This window comes from Vombatus ursinus, unplaced genomic scaffold (genome assembly GCF_900497805.2).
Source record: "Vombatus ursinus unplaced genomic scaffold, bare-nosed wombat genome assembly UNPS02006779.1, whole genome shotgun sequence".
In the NCBI taxonomy this organism is placed as follows: Eukaryota; Metazoa; Chordata; class Mammalia; order Diprotodontia; family Vombatidae; genus Vombatus; species Vombatus ursinus.
This window is the reverse complement of record NW_020946557.1, coordinates 16,193,909-16,205,785: the sequence shown is the minus strand read 5'-3', so window position 1 is coordinate 16,205,785 and position 11,877 is coordinate 16,193,909. Positions and strand designations below refer to the sequence as shown.

Here is an 11,877-nt window from a genome sequence, read left to right as displayed (position 1 = left end):
CCATGGAGCACATGACTAGTATCTCTATCAAAGATGTTAAGTATTTTACCATAATGTCTTAACATAATTTAGAATTACTTTCCAGAATGGTCAGATGAATTTACAATTCCACCAATAGTGTATTGAATAGGCATGCATGTTTTTCTGTAGCTTTCCAACTCTATTTCTATGTTGTCATCTTTACCAATTTAAGTGTGAAATTAAACTTGAATGGTTTTGAGTCATGTTGAGTCTTATTCTTAATAAATTTAAGAAGCTTTATGTATGGTGGTTTATAGATTGCAATTCTTTTGAGAACTCTTTGTATCCATTGATTACTTATCCTTTGAGGTATGACTTTTAGATCAAATACTTTAAGAATACAATAACATGTTGGTACAAAGTTTAAAATGTCATTATCTACCATTAGCATTCATTTCTGTGAATCTAAATTTTCTTTGGTATGTTTCTTCTTAATTTGTTTCATCTCAGCAGCATCTGTTGATCAGCAAAGAGGAAATTCATATGACTGTCTGATAGAGACAATGGGTATCACTAGAGCCGAGTAAGAGGAATGGCAATGTCTGGTGGGTGTTGACGGGCTGTTCCTGAGCATGGGCATATTTTCATTCTTTGCTTGGGCTGAAATTATGTGAGATCATGATTAGAGACAGCTTTTTGTGAGTGACATGTGGATGTATTTGTTGGCTTCTGCCTTATGACAGTCTTCCTTCTGTGCATTTAATAAAAGGAACAGAAGTGTGCATATGCATTTTGCCTCTTGCAACACAGCAGAATCATTTACATAAAGAAGAAGGCAGCACTGAAATATTAAAAAATCGTATTTCTAAGAGTCATCATTCTGGTTTCTTTGTCTCAGATACATGTCCTTACATATCTCCTGATTTCTCTGTGATGCTCATTTTTTCTCCATTGTAGCTATAAATATAACCAGGTTTTTTTCCCTTCTTCACATCTTATTTTTTGCATTAAATTAAAAAAAAATAAGTTTTATTGATGCCTATTTTTTTCTACCGCAATCATATTTGGATTTATCCTTTCCCCTCCACCCCAAAATCGTGAAGCAAAACCATCCAATGCAGTGATTATGTCTGACCATATACGCAACATTCTACACCTGCAGTTCCCTAGTCCTCCATCTAAAGGAGGGAGGTACTTTTCATTATCTCTTCTCAGGGATTAAGACTGATCATTACTATTACTCAAACTTCATGGTTGTTTTGGTGGTCTTTTTGTTCCATTATTGTTGTCACTGCATATATTCTTCTTTAGTTCCGCTTACTTCTCTTTGAATTACTTCCTACAAATCTTTCCACGATCCTTTAAATTTTTTGTATTCAACTTTTCTTATAGGGTTTCCATTACATTCATATACCATGGTTTGTTCAAATGTTCACTAATTGGTGAGCACACGCTTCTTTGCTACCACAACAGCACTGCTATAAATATTTTTATACATATGAGCCTCTCCTTATCCTCAACCCCCTGGGGATATATGCTAACAATATACACTGGAGCATTTCATTGTTATAGAGTTCCTTGAATGATTGAATTACAAATACAGTGATTTGACCTATTCTATTTAACTGCTGCCTGGTCCAATGTCATTATAAAAGAATGTGGCTAATACATTTTAACCAAATCCCATCATGATGTTGTAAAACCCTATTGTAATATTATTTGGTTATTTCCTCAAGACTCAAACAAAGGAGAACATTCTTCCTATGGAACCACTGGTGCGCCATGGTGTTGTCTCAATTAATGTTGTTTTTCTGGCAATCCAGTTAATGATGTATGCCTGTAGAATCATCTTTGGTTTAGTTAGGGGATGATTATCTAGTCTGTAGATCTTCCAAAGCCTATCTGCTTTGTGGCCATCATGCAGTTCCATCAGAGGCACTGCCAAGGTGCAGGGAGAGAGAAAATGAAGGAAATGTTAATGACAACATTTTAGAAGTACATAGAAGTCATATAATATTATAGCTCATTTGCTAGATGGGGAGACTGAGGCTCAGATATTGCATGATTTATTAGTAGCTTGAGCAGAAGATTTGGCTACAAAAAGTGGTTTTTAAAGAAAAATCTTTGAATTTCAATCATTGGGTTTGTGCTTCCACGGGTAAATGCAAGTTCTTTGCACAATTTTCTTAGTATTTATGATTTAAAAGGCACATCAGGACAAGGAAACTGACACCATGCCTCAATATTATGACATTAAAAACACAAATAAAAATCTGTATGGGACTTTTTAATAGTGAAGAATGTTTGGGATGTTACTTTCACAACTGAAAATTTTCTCAGTTTCTTCAAGGTGCTATCTACATGTCCACTATCATGTGATGCATGGTTGCACAGTGGAAAAGGGATTAGTTGTTCAGAGGATATAGGTTCAAATCCTGCCTCTAACACACTGTGACCCTGGGCAAGTCACTTTAGCTCTCTGTGCCTCAGTTTCCTCATTTGCAAAATGAAGGGATTGAATAAGATTCCTTTGACCTTTGAATCTACAATCCTAAACTATCCCCTAAACTATCCAATTGTGGTTGATTCCTTGAATGAATGCATAAAAATATTATATCAAGTGTTTACCACTGCTAGTTACTTTGTATATTTATGCAAATATAAGCAAACAGTCTCTGCCTTCAAGGTGCTAATAGGGGAAGACCACATATACAGAGGAGTTGTAGCTGGGGAAGAGTGTTTTGGAAGTGCCGATTTTATTACTATCCTCAGATCTAGAGTTGAAAAAGTGTGCACAGAAGGAAGACTGTCGTAAGGCAGAAGCCAACAAATACTTCCATGTGTCACTCATAAAAAGCTATCTCTAAAGAGGGCACATGCCAAGTGGTATGTTACAAGATGGCCAGGGAATAGCATAGTGTGTCTAGGTCAGGGCTAAACATGGTAAATGCTTACCAGGCAGAAGCCTAGTGTCCAATGGTAGGAGTTGGTGTGCAGGACCATAGCATCCTTCTCAATATATTTATACAGGGCTGGGTAACCTGTGGCCTGCAGGCCAGATATGGTTTTTTGACTAAGTTCAAGTTTTACAGAACAAATTCTTTTATTTAAGGGAATTTGTTATGCAAAGATTAGATTCACTCAAAGGGTCCCACTTGAGGACCTAGAGGGCCACATGTGGCCTTGAGGCCACAGGTTCCCCACCCTTGAATTCTAGGCTATATGAGAATGCTTTGTGAATGTCATCCCCTCTGCTATGCTACTGAGAGGCAAGGTGGGGATGTGGATAGAAAATTGGCTTAGGGCTAAGGAAGAGATGGGATAAAGTCTATGTCACCTTGAACAAATCAGTTAACCTCAGTGTCCTAGGCCTTTGGCTATACCTTCAAGTTGCAAAGTAGGTGCACACTTTCACTGGTAGAGGGAGCTTCCTCACTGGGAGCTTCCAATAGCAATGAAATAACAGGTATGTCCTAATCTCGTCTCCCTGATTAAATTGTAAACTTCTTGAAGAAAGAGACTGTTATTTAATCTTATTTTAGTTGCATATCCTCAGCACCTGGTACAGTGCCTTGCATTTATTAAATGTCTATTGACTGATAAAAATGAATGAGGATATTCTATGCCCAAATACGACAAAAATTTAAATATGACTATTAAGTTTTATTATTGGTACCCACACTTTTCAAGGCAGCAAAATGGTGCAGAGGATAGAGCACCAGGCTTGGAGTCAAGAAGACCTTTGTGCAGATTTGGCCTCAGGCACTTTCTAGCTGGGTATTTAGTCATTTGGGTCCTGTCTGACTCTTTGTGACCCCATTTGGAATTTTCTTGGCAAAGATACTAGAGTGGTTTGCCATTTCTTTCACCGGCTCATTTTGTAGATGAGGAAATCGAGGCAAACAGGGTTAAATGACTTGCTCAGGGTCACATAACTAGTAAGTATCTGAGGCTGGATTTAAACTCAGGTCTTCCTGACTCCAGGACTGGTTTCTAGCCACTGTACCACCTAGTTGCCCAGTTGGGTGACCCTTGGGAAGTCACTTAATCTCTGTCTGCCTCAGTTTTCTCATCTGTAAAATAAGGATATAAATAGCATTTACCTCTCAGGGTTTTTTTTTAAGGAAAAAAGTGAGATGATTTTGCAAAGCATCTTGTAAAACTTAAAGTACTATATAAATATTATTATTATCATTATTTTTAATCTCTCCTATATGTCTCCTTTGCACTTAAACAGCAGCCATTCTAGAAAAGGCTTTCATCACATCATTAATTGACTAATGTAATAACCTGGTCGGTCTTGTTTCATGTCTGTCTGTCTGTCTCTTTCCTCACTCTAATCCATTCTCCATTCAGCTACCAAAATGACTTTTTAAATTAAATTTTATTTTTTTTCAATTAGTAAAAATTTGCCTCCTCGCCCTCTAACTAACCCTGCCCCCCAAGAACACAAGAAAAGCAAAACCCCTGTTACAAACATATATAATTAAGCAAAAAATAATTCTGCATTGGACATGTCTAAAAGAAAAAAATCATGTATATATGCATACACATAAACATATTTTGATTTTGCACATGTCCAATGTAGAAATCAGGTTTGTGTAACCTGTGTAAACACTTATGTACACAGTGGATACATAGCTACACTGTGTATCTATGTATAAATATACAAATATATGCACGACACAAACACACGGTAGCATCTTCCTAAATCTACTTATTACATTCTGTTGTATAGCTTTACAATTGAATATACACCTATCTGAATACATACATATGTGTGTATATGTATATGTGTGTATATCCATCAGCTCTCTATCAGGAGATGGGTATCATCTTTCATTAATCCTCCGGAATCATGGTTAGTCATTAGGTTGGATCAGAGTATCCAAGTCTTTCATTGCATAAATTATTCTCTTGGTTTTGTTCACTTCATTCTTCATCGATTTATACAGGTCTCGGCAGATTTATCTAAAACCATCCCCTTAGCGTTTTACCACATTTGTATAATATAACTTGTTAAACTATTCTCCAGCTGATGGGAACTCCCTCAAATTCCCATTTTTGGCACCTCAAAACGAGCCATAAATATTTTCATATATCTTCATACATTTTAGTCAATTGGCAAATAGAATTTTCCCTTCTATTTGCCAGTTGACTAAAATATATATCTGTACTGAACTCTGTGTGTGTGTGTGTGTGTGTGTGTTCTTCCTTTTTTTGACCAGTTGCAGTAATAGTAAGGAGTAAGGTTCAAGTACAAGCCACCCTCCTTCTTCCTAATAGACTTATACTTGTACACCCTAATTATGTAAGATACTTTCCCCTAACCTTTTTCCTTCTCCTCCTAAGGTCATCAAGGCATAACAGAACTATTCTCAGCCTTCTGTCTAATTAGACTCCTTCTAGGACCCCTAATGATGATAGCATTCAGAGGGGAAACATGAATCATCTCACTATATTAGAATGTAAGCAATTTATCTTTATTTAATCCCTTATAATTTTTTATCTGTAGTTATCTTTTTGTTTCTCTTAATTCTTGTATTTGAACTCAAAGGTTTCTATGCATCCTTTTCATCAGAAATACTTGGGAGTTCTCTATTTCATTAAATGTTTCTCCCCACCTCCCCCAGTTTTGTGGGGTAAGCTATTCTTATCTATAACCCTATATACTTTGTCTTCTGGAATATCATATTCCAAGCTTTCTGCTCCTTCATAGTGGTAGTTTCTAAATCAAGTGTGATTCAAATTTTGGCTCCTTACTACTTGAATTGATATTTTCTGGCTTCTTGCCTTATTTTTTCTTTGACCTGAAGCTCTGGATTTTGGCTATAATATTCCTGGAGTTTTTATTTGGGAGTTTCTTTCAGGAGATGAAAGATGAATTCTTTCTATTTCCTTTTTGCCCTCTGTTTCTAAGAGATCCGTGAAGTTTTCTTTTAACATTTCTTTTTTTAATTTTTAATTTTTTTATTTTTAGGCAATTGGAGTTAAGTGACTTGCCCAGGGTCATACAGCTAGTAAGTGTCAAGTGTTTGGTCTAAGGACGGATTTGAACTCAGGTCCTCCTGACTTCAGGGCCGGTGCTCTTTCCACTGAGCCACCTATTTCTTGCAATGTGATGTTTAGACTCATTTTTGGTCATGGCTTCAGGTAGTCCATTGATTCTTAAATCATTTCTCCTTAGTCTTCCAGGTCAGTAATAGCCTCCTAATTAGCGTTCCTCTATATTCCTTGATGACTATATTTGTTCTTCTACATGGAACAGGACAAGTCATTTACCTGCTTAAAAATCTTCAGTGCCTTCCTAAAGCAATACGTAACCTAAATCTAATTACTACCTGTATAAAATCACCTTTATAATATCTCTAGCTAGTGGCCAAGAGTACCAGTGGGAAAAGTCACTATCTCCTCCTGAGGTGGGTTATTATACTTTTGGATAGACTTAATTATTAGGGAGTTTTCCCCATATTGAGCCTAAATCTGGTCCTCTTAAATTTCTACCCATTGAACCTAAGTATATTTTATATCTCAAATACACTGCAAATTCCATGAGGGCAGGGAATGGGTCTTTCTAAGTTTTATCTCTCTCTTAATGTACAGCACATTGTTTTGCATGAAATAGATCTTCAATAAATGCTTATTTTATGGAAGAAAATAATTCATAAATTCAGTTATCACCACAAATAGCACAATGATTGTAATGCATAATGGGTATAGTGCCTTGGACATTATAGCCACCTAATAAAAGAGTGAATGGATAAATGCTTAATGCAATAAATTTAACCTCTTCACTTGTGATACTGCACAGATAAAGAAAAGTGAGGTTTCCCCAGTTTATGATGAATTGGTAGTTTTTCTTTTGACCTTTGCTTTTGGTTCTATAATATTTTTCTAGGTCAACTTGCCATGGAAATGGGTTGATATCAATACATATGAATACATGTAGGTAAGGATATAGATCAGTTTTTCCAAGGAAATTTGCCTTAAAAAGGATATAAAATAAGCTCCAATTGTATGCCAGTCACCTGAAACAATTGAGCTAATGGATTATAATCTAATCATGCTTTTCACATTCAATCCAATTCAATTCCACAAACATTAACAGAGCTCCTACATTTTACAAATCATGAAAGCCTACAAAAATAATTATCATATGCAGTATGGTGAATGAAAGGCAAAGTGTTTTTTTTTTTTTACTTTGCAGAAAGATAGTAGGAACCTATTAAATGAATGAATATCATTGTACTACAAATTTGATCTGTTCATCCATCTCTGCCCTAAAGAAGCTACATGTATTTGACTGCATTTTGGGGTAATTGACATAGTAATACAGAATTATATAATATTAGAACTGGAAAGTATCTTAGTCATTTAGTCTAAGCTCCTCATTTTGAAAATGAGAATTCTCAGACTCAGAGTGGTCAAGAGACTGGCCTAAGGTCTCACAGTTAGACTTCTACCTCACAGTTAAATTAATCAATCTTGATCACATTCACATTTTTTGGTCTAAATATTCAAATGCAATAATAAATGGAAAAGAGTGGCAAACCAAATGGATCCTTGAGCTGGAGACCTGGCGCCTTGATAGGAGTAAGGCTATCTGTAGGGCTAAGGTCATCATTTCTGAACCTCTGATAAGTCACTTTAAAATCAACATTACATCAAAATGTGGGACATCATGACATGAGAAATTATGTTAGATATAGGGGTGGGGAACCTATGGACTCGAGGCCACACGTGGCCTTCTAGGTCCGTGGATGAGCACTTTTGACTGAGTCCAAGTTTTACAGAACAATTCGTTTTATTAAGGGAATTTGTTCTGTGAAGTTTTGATTCAGTCAAAGGGCTGTGCTTGAGGACCTATGGCTTGGAGGGTAAGTCCGCCACCCCTGAATCATACTAGAGAATTAAACATATTGAAGCCATTCTGTCACAAAAAAGCTAGCTGAATATCATCAATTCTGAATTATCTTCTCATTTCTGCATGTCCAAGAAATATTGCAAAAGCAAAGTCCTTACATGTACATGGGCTGTAGTTGTAAATGAGATGTCTTCTGTGGGCCTTGATAGCCATAAGAGTCGAATCCACCTATGAAATCAACTGAAAAGAGAAAATTATGTTTATTAGAAACAACTTATAAAAGAGATAAACAGAAACAAAGTTTCACAGAAATGAATATGGACAGAGTACCTAATAATCTATTAAGCTGAGAGTGACTAATAGTGGTGGATGTAAAAATGGTAGTTCCTTCAAGGTAATGATTTTTTTGTGGTCTCAGAGAATCAATTACAGTTTTACAAGAATTTTCTTCCATGTGAGAAAGAATTATGTACTCATCTCAAATTAGAAAGGCCTAATTGGAATTTTTTTTCTCCATCTACCTTCTTGCTGGTCCCTTGGTCTCCCCAGACTCCTGATGGTAAAGGAGAAATTGACAAAAGTGTGAAGAGACTGAAGCATCCTTTAGTTTGTAATGATATTGACAATGAATTAAAGTATTGAAAAAAACTGGTTTCCATGAAAGTAAAATAAGATACTGTGATTTCATGTGAGGGAGCAGGGTGAAGGTTTACACAGAGTGAGTCTGACATTCAACACAAACCAGCAGTTGCAACAAACATAGCAAACATGACCTATATATATTGTAGGAAACTAAGGCTCCATTTATTTAGCAAAAGGGATTGAATCATGCCCTACCCTCCAAAAAACCATGTACTGAAGATGACAGAAAAATGAAAAGGCAAAATATAAGTAGACAATATCTGATATCTTTATATTGTCTGATATCTTATTAGTGGTCGGAGATGAGAGGAAAAAGAGGTTAGAAATTGAGTTTCTACAGAAGACATTTTCATAGATAATAAGAATAGATTTTTTTTGGAGGGGAGGTCAGGAATCTGCTAATTATTGATCAAACATAAATGAACAAGGCCATTAGCTGGTGCAGAGAATAGGGAGCTGGACTTGGAGTCAGGAAGACCTGAGTTCAAATACTGCCTTAGACTCTTACTAGCTGTGTGAACATGGGGAAAGTTACTTAACCTGTTTATACCTCAGTTTTCTCATCTGTAAAATGAGGATGATAATAGTATCTACCTCCCATGATTGTCATAAGGATCACCTATTTGTAAAGTGATTATAAATGCTATTATTGCTGATGTAAGAATCTTGTAAGGAAAGTCTTAGAAAAAGAAAGTCTTGCTTAGGAATCACTCGAAATAAACTCACTTATGATGAGAAGAATCTCAGCTTCCGGGCAGCTTGCTGTGACATGGATTTGAGAATCTCACTTTTAGCCATTACAGTAAGTGAGGAATATTCCAGCGTCCAGCACGCAGTGCTCATGCTTTTGGAGATTTTGTACATGTCTAATACTAACCACTTGCTCTCAAAATTCAGGTTAGTCTCCCTACTATATAGAAGCAGCTATCTGTCACTGGATAAAGTCAGGAAGAGCTCAGTTTGAAACTTGCTTCAGGTACTCACTAGTTAAATGAACCTGAACAAGTCACTTAATCTCTTTCAGCCTTACTTTTTTTTTATCTCCTCCTATACTTCCTTATCAACTTACACTCTCCACTTCAGTTCTTTCAAAACTTTTCATCTGACCTCAGACATTCCATGGCTCCCCTTCCCTTACTTTTTCTGCTGAGAATCTTGCCTCACATTTTACAGGTAAAATTGAGGCCGTTTTCTATGACCTCCCTCTCCTCCTTCCTTCCTTATCTCCTATCACTCAGGTGCCTTTTGCCATTTTCCCCTTCACCTCTGACTCATGATGAAGTAGCCTTACCCCTTGCCAAGGCTAACTGCTTTACCTGTTCAAATGATTCCATTCCATCCTGTCTCCTCCAGTCGATCCCCACTTCTCATCTCTACTCTCACTTATTTTCAATCTCTCTCTACTGGCATATTTCCTGCTACCCAAAAACACGTCCATGTCTCCACATCCTAAAAAACACTCTTACTTGATCTTTCCATCCCCCCTAACTATCATCCTATATCTCTTCTGCCCTTTGTAGCTAAACTTGAAAAGGTCACCTACAATAGGTGCCTCCACTTTCTTTCCTCTTACTCTCTTCCCAAACCCTTACAATCTGGCTTCTGGCCTCATCATTCCACCAAAACTGCTCTCTCCAAAGTTATTAATGATCTTTGTGGCCAAATCTAATGGCCTTTTCTCAATCCTCATTCTCCCTGAACACTGTTGAGCATTCTCTTCTCTTCTCTCTAGGTTTTTGAGACACCATTCTCTCCTGGTTTTCTGCCTTTCTCACTGCCCCTTCTCTGTCTCCTTTGCTGGATCCTCCTCCATCTCATACCCTCAATCCAAAGGTGTCCCCTGGGGTTCTGTCCAAGGCCATCTATACTACTTCACTTGATGGTATCATCAGCTCTCATCGATTTAGTTACCATCACTCTGGTGATGATTCTCAAATCTACCTATCCTGCCCCAATTTTTCTTCTGACCTCAAAGCTTGCATCTCCCACTGCTTTTCAGACACCTTGATCTCTATGCCTAGTACACGTCTCAAACTCAACATGTCCAAAACAACTCATTATCTTTTGCCCTAAATGCTGGCCCTTTCCTACCTTCCATATTACTGTAGAGGGCAATACCATCCTCCCAATATCTCAGGCTCATAACCTAGGAGTCATTCTGAATTCCTCACTAATTCTCACCCCCCTCCATATCTAAGCTGTTGCCAAGGTCTGTAAATTTCATCTTTTCAATATTTCTCAAATAAGTCCCCTTCTGCCCTCTGACACTGCAACAACTCTGGTGCAGGCCCTCATTACCTCATTCATGGATTATTGCAAGAGCCTTCTGGTGGGTCTGCCTGCCTCAGGTCTCTCTCCACTCCAATCCATCTTCCATTTAGCCACGAAAGTTATTTTCCTAAAGTACAGGTCCAATCATGTCACCCCTCCCCCACTCTCCCCACTCAAACTCCAGTGTCTTTCTGTTGCCTCCAGGAACAAATACAAAATGCCTTGTTTGGCATTTAGAGCCCTTCATAATCTAGCCCCCTCTTACCTTTCTAGTCTTCTTACATCTTACTCCCAGACACATGCTCTTCAATTTAATAATACCTCCTGGCTGTTCTACAAACTAGAAACTCTGTCTCTGAGCTCTGGTAATTCTCTCTGGATATCTTCCATGCTAGAACATCTTTCTCCACGGTTCTTGACTACTGACCTCTTTGGCTTCTTTTAAGTCTTAACTAAAATCCCACCTTCTAAAGGAAGGCTTACTGGACCTTTCTTAATTCCAGTGCCTTTCCTCTGTTATTTCCCATTTATTATCTTATCTATCTATCTATCTTTGTATGTATGTTTGCATGTTGTCTCCCCCATTAGATTGTAAGCTCCTTGAGGGCAGGGACTGTCTTTTGCCTCTTTTTAAATCCACATTCCCTTATTACAGTGCCTAGAGTATTGTAAGCACTTAATAAATGTTTATTGATTGATCTCTGAAATGTAGGTAATAGTAGCACCTACCTCATAAAGTTGTGAGAGACAAATGACATATGTAGAGTACTTTGCAAACTTTAAAGTTCTCTATGACTGCTAGCTATTATTATGAGAAAACAAATGACTGAAGGAATAATTCCTCATTCTTAATCTTTTTAGGAATTATGAAGTTCTAAGAAAGAAACTGAAGACTTCAGGGACACAGATGGTGTTTTTATCACTGCTGCCAATTTAAGGAAGGGATTTCAGAAGAGAAAAGAGGATATGGGAAGTGAACAGCTGGTCAAGAAGAAGGTGTCAGAGAATGGAATTTGTATTCTGGACCATGCTGTAGATGCAGGAATTATGGGCTCTTAGCCAAGGGTGAAGTGCATCTTAAAGAGCAGGCAAATCTATCTATCTATCTATCTATCTATCTATCTATCTATCTATCTATC

The 11,877-nt window shown here is 37.3% G+C and overlaps 1 protein-coding gene across 1 annotated transcript in view; it reads right to left on the bottom strand.

Moving 5' to 3' along the window:
* Positions 1–7,979: 7,979 nt before the first annotated feature.
* NKAIN2 (sodium/potassium transporting ATPase interacting 2) overlaps positions 7,980–11,877 on the bottom strand; it is a 737,246-nt gene continuing 733,348 nt past the window's right edge. Inside the window, exon 6 of the mRNA XM_027848581.1 lies at positions 7,980–8,065. Within this exon, the coding sequence (XP_027704382.1) occupies positions 7,980–8,065 (86 nt within the window). The remainder of the gene's footprint in view (positions 8,066–11,877) is intronic.